Below are 16,351 nucleotides of genomic sequence, written 5' to 3'. Positions count from 1 at the left end.
TAGCCCATATCTACTCGATAAGTTCATCCTTGATTCCAAACATACACTTCTTAAACCCGAGGCGGATAATCAGTCCCTGCGTCTTCTAATAAGTTTCGGCTTACTTTATGGTCTCTTCTGCATGCGCCTTACGCGAATCTCCCCCACATCGCACAGACGCTCTCCGCTGCATCGCATGCGAGTGCGTCTTGTTCCAACGATCGCGTACGGTACAAAGGGGCTCCGCTGGCGTGGAGAAAACTACTCGAAACTTTAGGAGGCAGCCGCAGACTGGAGAAAAAAACTGCTGTCCGCGCTCACGCACGTATACATCGTTGTAGACGACTCGAGTGCGCCGCCTTCGGTGCGGTCTGTACTGTCGTGAAGTGTACACGTAAGTTGCGAGTGATCCTAAAATTCATGCGTGTATAGCAGACATGCGCTAATGTGTTTCATTCGTCACATCCTAGTGAAATATCGCATGTGCATTTCTCATCAAACGGCACACTGTGCTGTCAAATATCGCCCGTGTTTCGATTGATTACGCAATATGCTTGCAGTCTACTCTTATGATTGAGACGTGGTCACAGCAATTTTTACATTCGTGTACGGCACTCTGTGAGCTGTAAGCGGAAAATAATTGGGGTACGTTCTGTTCAGCTGCAGCCTGCCGTTTCTGTCGCCAAGAATTGTAGGCATAATCAGAACGAACGCACATAAGCAAGTTGAACGTTTCTCTCCTGGAAATGTGTTTACGGTTAATGCAAATTCGCCTACATATGACATGCTACAGCTTCTTCCTATAGAGAACGAGCACGAGCGAAAGTTGCTAACCTCCGGCCTAGCGTGGCTGTTTATACCACGTGCTGCACACACGATGACCCACGCTGGAAAAATTGTCCGCAATGAACCAAATGAATGGTGGTGATGCATGCATGTGGTGGTTCTGAGATATTTTTCCGCATATCTCAAAGAGTGTGGGCGCGGCGGAACCAGCGTAGGCATGTGGTCTCACAAGCTTCTCTTCTGCCTTCTGCAGGTTTTCTTGCAAAGTTCTACAGCATCAACGATTGTAGTAAATGGATCAGCAATCGACACGTGTTCTCTGGCTGCACCGTCTTTGGAGCCTCTTCCTTTTCATTGTCCATTCCCGCGTGACATCAAGCCTGGAACGCCACCTAGCCACCACGTGACCTTGTCAGAATCGCCTTTAAAAGAACGTCAACAGGAATTTGTCTTCAGTGGGCGCGGCGGAAACAGCGTAGGCATGTGGTCTCACAAGCTTCTCTTCTGCCGTCTGCAGGTTGGTTCCGATTACTGTTCTGTTAAAAGTGATTGCCGCTGTCTTCTGGTCCTGCCGTGCCCACAGCAGTTCGTTGAAATTGCCTACAATGCTTTTTGTATGTGCAAACTGCTCCTATGTGGAGACGTTGAAACTAATCCCGGTCCGGATACTAGTGAAATGCTGAAAGAATTACTTAAAGGGCAAAAGTGCCTAGCCACTGAAGTGACTGCTTTGAGAGAGCAACAGAGCAATATGGAAAAATTCATGAATGATATGAGACTAAGGTTTACAGCCTTGGAGAAGCAGGCAAACAGGATTGACACTCTAGAACAAACAATATATGAACACCAGGCGAAAATAACTGATTTAGACGACAGGAGCCGCCGCTCAAACCTTATTGTTTTTGGAGTAAAAAAAGAACCCGGGGAATCTGAGTCTGTCTTGAAAAAGAAGGTTCTAACTGAAGTTTTTGCAGAAAAGCTTAACGTATCTTGCAGTTCTGTGGGCAGAATACACAGGCTGGGCAAAAAGGCAACAAACCGCCCTGTAATTGTGTTCTTCCAGGACTATAACGAAAAGCAAGAACTCTTTAAAAACTGCAAGAAACTAAAAGGCAGTAATATTTCAATACAGAACGATTATTCACGAAACACACTTAGGAAGCGTAAACTACTGTGGGACAGCGCAAAAACAGAAAGGAATGAAGGAAAAAAAGTTACCTTGATAAATGACAAGCTGCGAATCGAAAAAAAATGCTTTACACCTTTGATGACAGCGATAACAGCAGAGTTCAACTCGATGATAAAAACAGTTATCAAAGCAAAGACTGACTTTCACAACCTCGTGTTAAGGAATTTCGCTTACTTAATATAAATGCACGTAGTATTGTAAATAAATCGGAGGCTTTGGAGGCTACCTTGTTGATTCACAATCCACACGCCGTTGTTATAACCGAAACTTGGCTGAGAGATGATATTGATGATGAAACTGTTTTCCCCCGCTCTTATCAAGTTTTTCGCCGTGATAGAGCAACACGTGGAGGGGGAGTTGCGGTCCTGGTGAATCAAAACACAGAGGCACACACGTTGCAGCAAATAGCTAACCATGAAAGTGTGACCTTAAAACTGTCGTACGGGGGTAGATCGTTTGTGCTTTTTGCTGTATACAGACCACCTGATTCACCACCTCAATATTTATGTGATCTGGCCGATCGCATGTCTAAATTTCGCCGTGATAAAATATATATTGTCGGTGATTTTAATCTCCCAAATATTGACTGGAATAGTCCCTTCCCTAGTACAAACAATGACATAAATGCTTCATACATGTGTGATATTATGCTTATTCATAATTTGCAACAGGGAGTTAAGCACCCAACGCGCATACACGGTGAAGCTGCATCTATTCTCGACCTCGTCTTTCTCAGCCAAGAAACAGAACGTTTTACTGTTTCAGTTGAAACTGGGTTATCTGATCATTGCATGGTGGTTTTTACTTGTCCCATTAAACAAAATGTCGACAGTGAATCTGCAAAAATTATTTCCGTGAAAAACTTCTCCAGAGCTAATGATGAAAGTGTGTTAGACTACTTCAGCTTACACCTTGACATGTTTCGAGGAACTAATGTTATGAACTCTGGAATAAATTTAAAGAAATCTGTACGTGCTGCATTGATAACTACATTCCTAATAGAACAAAGAAAACATGTAAAAAAACTCCTTGGATCACGCGAGAAATAATACATTTGAAAAGAAAAATCAAACGTCTGAAGCGTGGGGGTGCCTGTCGAAATATAGCTAAAATACATCAGGCTAACTTCACAAGCGCTTTGCGCCAGGCTAAACAAAATTACTTTCAGTATAGCCTGCCAAATTTTCTTCGTGACTCACCACATAAGTTCTGGAAATTTTTATCGAAAAAGAAAAAAAACAATTACGCGTATTTCATGTCAAGGTGTCCAGCTTGCTGATAAATCGCAAATCTCTGAGGCATTCAATAAGTATTTTCAGAGTGTGTTTTCCCATCATGGTTTATTTGTTCAACCCAGTACCATGTCTCCCAACACGACCCCCGACATTGTTTCTTCATCTGGCGTATTCTCCATGCTACTCAACCTCAAAACTAAAGCGTCCGCTGGACCTGGCGGGATACCAAATATTTTTTTGCGCCGTTATGCAGAAGCCATCACAGAGTTCCTGGTTGTTATTTTCCGCAAATCATTTGAAACAGGAAACATTCCTTCCGACTGGAGGAAAGCGCGGATTGTGCCCGTGCTGAAAAAGGGTGATCCTGCCTTGATTGCTAATTATCGTTCCATATCAATAACTTCCACATGTTGCAAACTTGCTGAGCATATCATAGCTAACTACATAACTACATTTCTAAACGATAACAAGGTACTTACCCCCCATCAGCACGGGTTTCGAAAAGGCTTTTCCACTGTCACTCAGCTAACTTCTGTCATTTATACTTTTGCAAGTGTACTAAATAGCGCTGGTCAAATGGATGTTATTTTTTTAGACTTCAGCAAAACCTTTGATGTTATTTCTCATGCCAAACTAATTTACAAACTTGAACTTATTGGTCTTCCTAATTTCATAATTCGTTGGATTTCCTCATACCTTTCTCACCGCACACAATTTGTTTGTATTGATGATTGCTATTCAAACCACCTGCCAGTCACTTCAGGCGTCCCACAGGGAAGCGTCCTCGGACCTCTCCTCTTTTTGATATACATAAATGACATTACTAACGTTATAACTACCCCTGTTCAAATTAGATTATTTGCAGATGACTGCGTTTTATTTCACCAAATTACTTGCCAAGATGATCAAGTTTTACTAAACTCCAATCTTCAGAACATACATACATGGTGTAATAAATGGGACATGAAGCTAAATTTAGAGAAAACAGTATACATGACGATAACTAACAAAAAGGCTTCCTTCTCATTTCCTTACAATATTTCATCTCACCTTCTGACCGAAGTCAGCGAGTACAAGTATCTAGGAGTTACAATAACGAAAAACCTTAGCTGGAATAAACATGTATCAAACGTATGCTCCTCAGCCTTTCGTAAACTCTGCTTTCTTAGACATAAACTAAAACTTGCCCCACCTGAACTTAAAAAATTAACCTACTTTTCAATAATAAGGCCATCACTAGAATATGCGTGCACCGTCTGGCATCCCTACACTAAACGTAACATCGAGGCCCTTGAAATGATTCAACGCAAAGCCGTCCGTTTTATTTTTTCAAAGTATCGTGTAACTGACTCACCAACGACCCTCATGCAAACTCACGGTATTGAAACATTACAGCTGCGCCGGAAAATTCAAAGACTGAAACTACTTTTCTTACTAAAAAACCATAAACTGTCTATGAATGCAGACCCCTTCCATAAACCTAACACTACGCGCCAAACACGAAATCATCATACACAATAATTAACCCCTTACAGTGCTAGGATTTACGCCGTGTTGTATTTGTATTTTGTATTTTGCATCTGAGCCTTGTATTTATTGCTGTATTTTGTGTTACAACTTGTATTTAACATTTTTTCAATTTTGCTAAACCTGTTCTTTTTTGCATATATTATGTACTCGCCCCTCCTGCTTGGGCCTACTGTAGGCCTGCAGTATGTTCTAAATAAAAATAAATAAATAACCGCCAATCCCCGGCCCACTGAAACCACCGAAGACCAAGCGCTCGAATCGCGCTTCACAAATTGAAGACGTGTATTCATCCGCATGTCTGTATGAAAAGGTACTAAAAGAAAACACATGGATTTTGCAATTTCAGAACCCACGCAGCCTGCATAACGTAGACGATTCAAAGGCAGAAGAGGGAACGAACCTTTCATTCGCCGCTCATAGCAAGCACGACAGAGCATAAATGCCGTTGTGAGGTCGCGATCCCGGACATGATGCATACATAGGCCGCACGCAGCCTGAACACACAAAATGATCTTCTCACCAGTGGTTACCTTGGCCTGGCTGCTTTTCTCGTATAGGTAATCGCCAATTAACAGGCGAAGTAATGTTCTTGGACAAAACACATATTAATGTTAACAGTGGCAGTTTTACTAATCATCACGTGGCGGCGTCCCGAGTACGTTGCTTTTAAGCGGATTTATGGCTTATAAAATCTACGTTTCCGTTTAGCAAACTAAACAGTCTAGCCAGACTTAGTATTATCCCTTATCATCCCTTTGCCGCCAAAAGCTCCACATGGGCTATGAAGGACGCCTTAGAGGAGGACAACAGAATAATGTCGATCACATGGGGTTCGTTAACCTGCACTGGCATCGCACTGTAAACAGCAGCAACTGCATTCTACTTGCATAGAAATTCAGTACCCGCTTCAAATATTCCCTCAAGAGCCGAGCGCAACAGCACACAGCCAGCGCTGTGGGCTGCAGCTCTCCCGCTGTAGAGTTTATGGGTGACTAAGTGGAATATACTGCTTATCAGCCGACTGGTAAATGCGCCACTTACAGTTCGTCAACGCTTGTCTTGACGCCCACACGCTTGTCGGCGACGGCGGGGATTACGATCCAGGAGCAGAACAGCAGGAGCCGCAGGCATTCCACGGGCCTAAAGCATGACGAAGGAGAAATAACTGCTGTGAGGCCTTTTTATTGATTGCACAGTGCAGATAACTTCTTTCATATCCGGGCAAGCCGGCTAGATGAACAATGAACAACAAAAGACGAAGGAAGTGTTATCCACTCTTCGTTATATAAGCTTCACTGGGTCGACTAATTCAGATCATATACAGGGTGCTTCACCTAAGACTTTACGCGATTTAAAAAAAAGGCTTTTTGAGTAAGAAAAGCGCTTTTATTGGCAAAGCATTGGCAGCGGTGCGGTACATAAGAATACAGCTAAGACTTGCTAACTAGCCGGCCGGTTAACTAATATTGAGAAGTTAACTTTATAACTACTCATGCTAGGCTCCTTAATTATTGAGAGGCTTGTCATCATCATCATCACAATCAGCAGCAGCAGCACCCCGACTACGCCCCTGCACGGCAAAGGCCTCTTCCATGTGTCTGGAATTAATGTCCTTTGCAAACTGCGGCCACCGTATCTCCGCAAACTTCTTAATCTCATCCGCCCACCTAACTTACTGCCGCCCCGTGTATTTTCAATTTCGAAAACGAGGTTCCGAAAATGAGCCCAAAAAGTTGTTTATTTCCACGAGTTACGTGCAGTGCAGTGGTTGCTTTGCCTGCAGCTTCATGAAAGTACACGCATTTTGGCGCGATGTAGCAAGATTTTGTTGGGTGCTGAAGTTAACCGCCTTTTCGAAATAATAAAAACTGACACGGATATTACATACAGTGGGCGACACGCTTCTGAATAATTAAGGAGCCAAACAGTAATAGTTAAAAGTTAACTACTGAATATTAGTTAATCAGCCTGCTAGTTAGCACGTCTTAGCTGTATTCTGATTTACTACACCGGCGAAAATTAATGCTATGCCGAAAAAAGCGGCCTTCTAAGTAAAGCCTATGTTTAAAAATTGTGTAAAGTCTTAGATGAAACAACATGTATTATACGAACAAGGCAAGAAAATCTGGGTGCATCTGTGAGGGCAGAGCACAGGGTTGCTGAACTAAGATGATGTGGACGTTCGAGTTGTCCACAAAAACGACAAATACGATGCATCAAAAAGCGTCAGTTTATAATTTCGAAGTAACGAAACACTCGCCGAGGAATTTGTCGTCCTTAAAACTGAAGGGCAATCGAGCGGGGTAAAAATTGAACTATAAATCCTTACTGCTATTCTTTAGATTCACGTATAAAAATTCGGCGGGCATTTTTTTTTCGACTACAGGGTAAGAAGCGATAGCTTTCTAGGCGTAGCATGCAGTTGATGTAATTAAGAATACAAGTAAAGCGAAGATCTACCGTATGCAATTCGATTACAGAGCCGCCGCGGTGGCTCAGTGGTTACGGCTCTCGGCTGCTGGCCCGAAAGACGCGGGTTCAATCCCGGTCGCGGCTGTCGAATTTCGATGGAGGCGAAATTCTAGAGGCCCGTGTACTCTGCGATGACAGTGCATTACAGTCTACTTTGCATAACCGCATATTACACACTTGGAAAACCCAAACTACGAGGGTGTAAGTGGCACGTCGTGCTTCTGATTTTCGCACGTGGAACCGCGGGAAAAGCGGTTTCATATTGACACTGCATCTATCCGTGGTTTTTGGCAAGTCATCGATGCTTCTATTTGCTGTCTGTTGTAGACGAACCTTAAGTTATCCGATTTCATCACCTGACGCCAATGGTGTAGAACTTTGTGGAAGGCACGCGGGTCCCAACGAGTAGTCTGGAACATTCGACGACAGCTATATAACAGCCGACACGCTTGAACCGCGGATCAGATTTTCGACGATCACTGACCGTGCTCGCCGCTACTGTTGTGCTGTAAGTGTAGCCTCTTTTTGTGGGCACAGGTTCACCGAATAAGATTTAGTTTTGTCTTTCACAGTATTGCTACTGTGTTCTTCAACGTCACCACCACGTTACAATATTCAGGTGAGATCTGAAGCCAAAATTTAATCCCCAGAATCCTGCTTAACTTACCGCAGGCGAAGAGCTCGCGCGAACTTATCAATACGTGGACAAACGCGCTTTCAATCAGCCGCGCCCGGCGAACAGGATGCGAGGAGCGAGCCAGCTTAGAACAGTTATAGAGCAAACTCTCCAGGGGACCAAGCGCAGGCAATGGGCGAGTGGCGGCGACGATAAACCCAAGAAAACAAAAATAGTACTGTCAAAACCTTATCGATGGCGCTCGCGTCTCTTTAGGCGGAAGTGTTGTTGAGCAACGACTACCAGGTTTAATCTACGCGGTCGATATTGTACGTTTAGCAGATGGCCAAAAAAATCCGCAAACTTGGAATAATTGCCGTGGAGAACGTCTAGATTTTAGTTTTAGCACAACTAAGTCAGGTTTCATGATTTTCAACGATACGACTGATCAGGAGCTTTAAATCTAAATCCATGAAATACCCCGAGTGTCCGAATACAAATATCTCGGGGTATAGGTAAACAAAGGCCAGATATGCACGGAAAAGCACGAACAATCTCTCATTGCAAAAATTGCGAAGATATGCCGGAATAATAAAACATAGCTCATTGTGGCGGTACAACAGGTGTGAAGTGCTGAGGGGTGTTTCGAAAAGAACAATTGTGCCAGGGCTTACTTTCCGGAATGCAGTTCTGTGCTTAAGGCCAGAAGTTCAGTCGAGATCATAAGTAAATGAAAGAGCTCTTGGAAGATTATCACAGGTGCCAACGAGGTGCCAACCACAAACGACGCACTACAGGTGGATATGGGCTGGGCACCGTTCGATGCGCGGGAAGCTGGGAGCAAAATACTATACGAAGAACGCCCAAAGGAATTGGACGATAACAGGTGTGCAGCTGAGGTACTTAAATACCTGTACGGAACGAGCGTGGGCTCACAGTGGCGGAAAAGAACTAGAAAGCTATCCAGTAAGTGCGACAGACACGAGGACGGAGAAAGCGCATTAAAAGACAGGTTAAAAACGCGGAAGTTGAAAATTCAATAGATTCAATGGAAACTGAGCATAGTGTAGAACTATATCGATTCTGGAAAAGGAGGATCAGGAAGAAAGTGTTTTATAACTCAAGAGGTAATGCCCTACTCTTGGAAGCTAGGTCAGGTTGCCTTATAACCCGCAGCTACAAAAAGACACATGCGAAGATGACACATGCGTTGTGTGTGGTAAATCTGAAGCAATAATACAACACCGCATAGTAAAATGTGATGGTATTCATCCCAATGTCGATGCAGGCAAAGTAGCTCTTCTTGAGGCCCAGGGATTTAGAGACAATAGCCATGTAGATAAATCTACAGCGAAAAAAGCGATTCGAATATTAGTGGCTCAAAAGCAGAGATGTGTCATAAGGTTAAAAGTGTAGGAATAAGAATTTTAGACAAAATGGCAAATTTTACTAACTTACAAGACAGTGAAACAAAAACAAAATAAAAACTGATCATGGTGGCAACTGCCATCACCCCGCTTCAAGGGAGATGCTCCTACCTTCCATCCATCGATGAAAGCAGCAAAGGAAGTGGGGACCGATTACCAGGGGCAATTTTTCCAACTGTCCTTATCTAAAAACGCTTTACCGCGGGAATGGAGTTCTTTTTGCTCAAATAGAGACTACATTATTCCTTTCGAATGATGACGTACTTGCAGCTCCTAAATTGGGACCTCTCGAGCTTGTCGTTTGTACTTGATGCATTTGTACCTCTCTCTTGTTCAGACAGATGGCGCTACAGGTCACTTCTACTCAAATAGTAAAAAAAAGAGGTGATTATGAGAGAAAAAATGAGAGAAGGAAAATCATTCAATCACAAGACATGACCTGGAAAATGAGCTGGGTAGATTGGCACCAAATTAAACCAATTGTGCAAATCTGCTGAGGACAATGAATGTGAAAATGATAGCACGGGTACTTTCCAGATTAATCCCTTTCTGATAACCTAGTACCAGTACAAAGAAGCCAATGTGCACCAAACGAGAGGCCTAGCACCTTGCAGCGCTTCTCTGGTTACTTCAGGCAGGGTCGTATACTTGTCGCGCTTGTGCTCGCACATGCGGTCCAATGTCTCGGGATCGTAGTCCCCAGGCGACTGCCACATTTAAAATGTACGTGCAATGCGGCTGCTTAAGAATGCTCTCAGATTTCAGCCTAGTCTCCGCAAGGTCGGTGACTAGTTTTTCAGTTGTCACCTGGGCACTCGGATGAATCTCTCTTAACATAGAAACATTGGTTCATCTTTCGTTACAGGGGCGAAAACATACAACACAAGGCATAAGGACGGGTCGGAGCTCCGCCCCTTCCACTACGTCCGGGCTTTCTGCCCTGTCTTGTCTGTTTTCGCGCCTGTAACCAAAGATGAACAGTTACCAGCTTGCCAAGCAAGACGTGCTTTTAGAAACAATGCACAGGAAATAAAGTTAAGGCGTGTAACTCTATTGATGTGAATAGACTTACATATGCCAACAATGTGCGCTGCAGTTTCTGGTTGGAACTTATATCGTTTACACAGCCGGGTTGACGAGGATGATGACTGTTTGTTGGATAAAGACCTGGTTAGATAGACGTTTACTCTTAACCGTAATGTTTTTATCCTATCCTAATCCGTTATTTACTTTTAGCCTGGTTTAAGCTACTTTTTGCCAAGTGGCTCCCTCCTAAAGGAACCCAAGTCCTTCTGTTTCTACCGGCTTTCCCAGTCCTGAAGTGCAGTTTTTCCAGAGCTTTCCAAGGCTTTGTTCAAAAATGACATCTATTACGTATATGAACTTTGTTCATATATTCATACTGTCACATAGTGGTGACGGCAGCTGAAGGATAGATAACGACAGACAAAAGTTATTCTAAAAGAAATCTGTTTATTGACCTAACTTTCGCCCAAAATGGACTGAATCACTCGGCGGCGGCTATGCGACTGGCGTGCTCGGCGGTCGTCGAAACGAATTGCTGTCGCTGTCAGCCGTGCTCAATTTAAAGGTGATAGAGAACTTTCGAGATAAAGTGTTCAAAGTTACAAGACTTATCTGGAACAGCTTAGAATCAGCTCTGCCTGAGTGGGGTGAATAGATAAATATGTCGCTTCTCGCGTCGGAAACAAACAGGCCTATTTTGTTTAACTGCTAGGCTATCCATGATAACTTGCTCGTCGCCGGTAGCGTCGTTTCGACTCCGCGCACGGCCTTTTATTTACTTTTTGCACACATGTGCCCCTGAAGGGGTCTCTATGATCTCTGCAGCCCGTGCGATAGTTACGAGGCAGCCTAGAGGTGAGGTGCTGTTGTTCTTCATCCCCGTGTCCCTGCGCGGAGTCTATGCTCTCCCTGGCATTTCGTTTTCCATTAAATGCATAGGATTGGTTCCTTACTTTTCCACTTCTTGCTGCCGTTGGTGGTGGCTTATCGGGGGTCTCTGTGAGGTGGGATCTCTTTTCTTTGGCCATGGCGGCCAACCTTCTGCACTTAACTTACCCTAACCAGCCCCATGTTTTCCATATATGACAAGACAAGAGACCCCAGCTCAGAGAGAAAAAACAGTCGCTAAACTAGACTAGAGAATATGACCTAACAAAATGCGCGCCCGTTCCTGTCTCGACAGGGAACACACGCCTCGCCGCTGATAACGTCGACGCCCACATTCGCACAGACTGAGCAGATATTGTTGCGCCCGAAGAATCAGAGCCGCTGGGATGCTGACGGATGCGCGCGGCCGACTTGTCTAAAAAGTCTCGCTGGGCGGTTCCTTCCCTGGCATGGCGATACGTGAGACGCAGAACCAGGGCGGAGAACTGGCGCTTTCCGACGCTCTTTGCCGGCTCCCTTATATTTACAGATGCCGAAGGCCGACGTACACTCAGTTATTAGCCCTTCGTTTCAGTGTGTTTTTGTCCAGGAGCCGTTGCCCTGTTATTCTAGGAATATGTCTCAACACATGATGCCGAAGGCCGACGTACACTCAGTTATTAGCCCTTCGTTTCAGTGTGTTTTTGTCCAGGAGCCGTTGCCCTGTTATTCTAGGAATATGTCTCAACACATATGTGGCAGCCAAACCCACTATTACTACTTTACTTACTACAGAACACTAGCACGCATTGCTTTGGCAGCGAGAGCTGTTTTACTGAGCTCCCTCCGAGGCGAGCCTCAGTGTAATTGCTACCGTGACGCTCGAGCCATCGCGTGGCCAAAGACACAACTAAAGACAACGAGTTTGCTAACGCAGTGTAAAGTGACGGGGAATAGCGGCAATGGCACAGCAGGTGGCTGGAGCCAGAGAGTGGAGCCACCCGACTGCGCTAGCTGAGGTTCTGCTTGTGCTATGGCCGAAGTAGCACTGCCCAGTGGGAGCGTTATATAATATCGGTTCTTTGCATTGTACAGCCTTTGTCACAATTTTGGAGCCCACCGTGAAGGGCTGCGGAGCGGCTGCGGGGTAGTGTGGCGGCGCTCCCGTCACACAAAGGCGCTTGCTCCGAGGGTATAGAGGGTGAAGGCGATAATCTCTATTTCTCTCGGGCGGGCGAGGAAGAGGAAGGCGCGCTAGGTTCACAAAAGTTAGTGCGGCGTTCGCGTTGTTCTCAACGACTGTGCGCGAGGGCGCTTAAGTCTCGAAAAACGTTGCTTCAAACTTCGGGCACTGCGAAACCGGCGCGCGCTGCCTCAAACAAGCCAAGTTGCGGGGGCCGCTCAAACATCAATCGTCGAGGCTGTTTCGCGTTCCAGCGCCCAAACTGTAAAGGATCCAACGCGTTGCCCGCGACTTAAGCCTCAGGTTTGCCTCGTGTTTTCCAGGTCTACAGGAAAAATTGTCACAAAGGTCCATCCGAAAGGCTTTCAAGGCCAACAAGGACCTAGCAATACGACGGGAAATGCTAATACATGGTTGGAATGTCATACTATGACGTCCTATATCGTCAAATTAGGAAATCGATGTCTAGCCTAATTCGAGCATGGGCAACACGATGATGACAATAAATGTTTTGCCGGGCCATCCCCATTTCTGGCCCATCCCGCCTCCAAAATTCGACCTCGTCAGAATTGGCCCAAGATCGATGCCTAGCCTGATTCGAGCATGGCCAACACGATGGTGACAACTATAATTTAGCCGGGCTAACCTCAAATGTGGCCCAGCCCCAAAATTTGACCTCGTCAGATGTGGGCCAAAATCGATGTCTCACTTAAGGAAACGTGATGATCATATGACCTTTAGTACATGTATATCATGTGTGTATCACCCGTGCCATGGTTATGACCTTGAGCATTTCTCGGGGTAAAATCAGCCTGAGTATTGTCAAGGAGCTATCGCTTGCCATGCTCGCTTCAACCAAGGTTAAACCGCTGCAATAAATTTATTCTATTAGTTTTTAGCCAAAACGTTTTCAGCATTTGATATGAATGGAAACAGTTTGAATCAAGCGTTCGTTTTTTCACGATATGGCAGCACTCGCTAGTACTGTGTCAAACGACTGGCATTGCACTAGGCAACAGAAGTCAAGAGCTTAAGAAGGGAGTAAGTAACAAAGCCTGCCCTTTTCTGTGGCATAGACTAATCAAGGAAGCGCACTCGGCTGTACCGAAAGGCTACATCATCTTTTCTGTTGGCTATTTGGTTGCAGTCCACACTCACACTCGTAGTTGGCATTCTGTTTGCTTTTGATGCGTGTCTTTACAACTTGTGTGGGCATGCTAGACGTTCAGAACGTTCTGCATCGTTTTACGTTCAGGAAAAAGTGTGGTAAATGTTCACTTTTCTCTCCTTTAGAAAGAGTCGTAGAGTTCTTTGGCGATTCATCAGAAATAAAATTTTAGTTCTGTGCTATACTCGTGCCTCGAAGTATTTTCTCCTAAAGGCACGCAGCTTAGAAATGAAAGATAGATCACGCTGGGTCGGTCCAGCGTTGTCCGCAGCCTTGTGAGCGCGTTATATGAATTCTTTCCAGTTACCTACACATACAGTGCGGCCACCAGGAATCAGTGTTTCGTTCCTAATGTCTGCCGAGCAGGGATAATAAGTATCTGATTGCTTTGGCGGCCATGAATTTTTGCTGGTTATTCACTCACTCCTTTCGTGTGTGGCATAGTTACTTATACAAGTGGCCGTGATCGAGTAGCCAAATAGGAGCGTAAGTTGGGAGAGATAGACGCTGAAATCCTTGAAGTCAACGCAACCTAGTTTTACTCTGCTTTCTTTCAACTCGCGGGAACCATGCAGCTGAGACGCCGACCGCTTTTCTTGTAGATTTATCGCAAAGGGCCTCCTTGCGGGGAAATGTTTGTAACAACCTACTGTTCTCTACACGTACCCCAAACCACCGTACCAGCATCTAGCCATTGCTGTAACTGCCACTACACTGAAATGAACCAAAGTCCAGAAGCCAACACAAGCAAACTGCCGAAGCACCATCCGACCGCTTTATGTCGTGGTTGTAGTTCTCGCCAGGTTGTACATCAAGCATGTTTTCTACGAAGTGCGGGCGAACGAGTATAGACACTCTGTAGATTCCTCGAGTACTCGGAATTGAGCCGCTGTTGGTCTGTTCTCTGGAAGGCTACGCCGGGTAGTCTAAGCTTTACATCACGGCTCTGCGGAGATCACACGTCTGCTAGTCTGCTCTGCATGTTAGCCGCAATTTAAACCACGAAAAGGCTGGCTGCGCTAGCCACGCATGTTGACACCAATTGGAATTGATCATGACAATTTTATTGACATCCATAATTTCATTTTATACTTACACTCAGACCAATCGCCATGTGGAATTACTTAGGGCATCGGTACTTCCAACAAATCTGAACTGTCCGCACAGTTATCGTCGATGAGGGGGTAAAACAGAAAACGCACCATCACTACGAGCTTGATTGGTCTAGTGCTTCGTAAAAGCACCATTTGCGTTCTCAACATCTCGCATTCGGCTTGGCAGGGACGCGTACAGCCGCTCCAAAAGGCTTGGGGTGGTCCGTAGGTTGTCCCACTCCTCCTTAATGGCCTCCCAAAGGTGCTCTTTGTTGCTGTCTTGGAAGGTGCGCCGCGAAAGTCGTCTCTTCATTATTCCCCATATATTCTCAATACCATTTAGGTCAGCCCCCTTTGGCGGCCAGTCCAGCGCAGGAATGCACAGCTCCTCCATGGTCTTTCTCACTCGGCTGAGGGAAGGGACAAATAGAAAGCAAGGGATAAAAAATGTTCAAAGTTATGAACTTCGTAAAGGAGAGCCCTCAAGTAAATACAATACTCAAATAAATATCGAAAATTTGTAATGAGGTTGGGTAAACACCGTCGAAGTCATTGGAGATAATAGCAAACAATATTAGACAATACAGTTACAGGGCAAAGTTTTAAAATTTTCCTTCTCAAAATATCATTTACTTGACTGCGGCGAAGTTTTAACGCGATAGCGTTACTTGGGTACCTTGGCAAAACCCGCGCAGAAAAGGGGAGCCCATATGCCGAGTCCGGAAATTCAGAGAACTCGCTGTGTACACAAGGTGGCTAGCAAAGTGTCGAGGTTTCTCAAGGATAGAAACCTGTGTCTCACAAGGTCCGCGGGTGGCTAACTTTGTTGGGAAACAGCCACTGCGAGGGCAGAGGCGTATCGATTAACTGCTGCACCACTGCGCCAGGAAGGGTGTGGGGACCGGCGATCTATGAACTGTCCAGCAGACTCTGAGTGAACTGTCTACTGTCTGCGGGTGCAATGAAATTATTTATTGGTTGCGAGAGGGGGCTCCGGTGAGAGCAACTTGGTTATCACAAGTCCAACCCGAAGCTCTGTTTGCAACTGCCACCTCCTGGGGCATCAAAAGATGTCTGCAACGCCTGCACCTGGCAGCACTTTGAGTTGGCCTTCAAAACTAGCTAAAGAATAGCGGAAAGAAACAACCGATCAAAAACCTAGCCAAAAGAAACGCTTTCGCGTTTTCATGCCATAAGGATATGCTTATGGATCGCCAACTTTTTGTATTTTACTTCACGCGTTCGCTCCGGCTTGTGACATATAAAATGTTCATTTCTTTTAGTGTATCACTTCGGACACGTCCTACATAGGGGCTCTAAAGAAGAAACAAGAAGAAACAATTAAATGAACGCACGTTGCCATATGCACGGGACTTCTGTCATGTTGGAAAATGAACATGCCGTCACAAAACGGGCCGTCCAGCAGAAACGGTAGCAGGATTTGTTGCAAGATGTCCGCATATTTCTCCGCCGTCAGCGTGTCTTGGATGCGATGAATGGTGCCAAGGCATTTGGACGTGATAACGCCCCAAACACTTATTGAACATTTACCACTTGCAGCAACCTGGTGGATGTACTGGGGGTCGTACCTAAAAAAAACCGCACAGTTGGTACCTTCACTTGGCATCAAAAAACAAGAATCGTGGCATCGCACGCGAATGGCGACACTAAACAGTATGTTTGCTAGTTATGTGTAGATAAACGTCTCAGATTCGCGCTCGTGCTATGAGATACCCATAAGAAGAGGGCTACAGATTGAGTTCAAGCCCATGCAAAATT

General features: G+C 45.1%; 1 protein-coding gene across 1 annotated transcript in view; it reads right to left on the bottom strand.

Moving 5' to 3' along the window:
• The window catches only part of LOC144107832 (uncharacterized), a 35,278-nt gene that overhangs the window by 3,628 nt on the left and 15,299 nt on the right, over positions 1-16,351 (bottom strand). Inside the window, exon 2 of the mRNA XM_077641043.1 lies at positions 5,761-5,859. Within this exon, the coding sequence (XP_077497169.1) occupies positions 5,761-5,859 (99 nt within the window). The remainder of the gene's footprint in view (positions 1-5,760; positions 5,860-16,351) is intronic.

Source organism: Amblyomma americanum, chromosome 1, assembly GCF_052857255.1.
Source record: "Amblyomma americanum isolate KBUSLIRL-KWMA chromosome 1, ASM5285725v1, whole genome shotgun sequence".
Lineage (NCBI taxonomy): Eukaryota > Metazoa > Arthropoda > Arachnida > Ixodida > Ixodidae > Amblyomma > Amblyomma americanum.
Note: the sequence above shows the minus strand (reverse complement) of the source record. Positions and strands in the feature narration are given on the sequence as shown.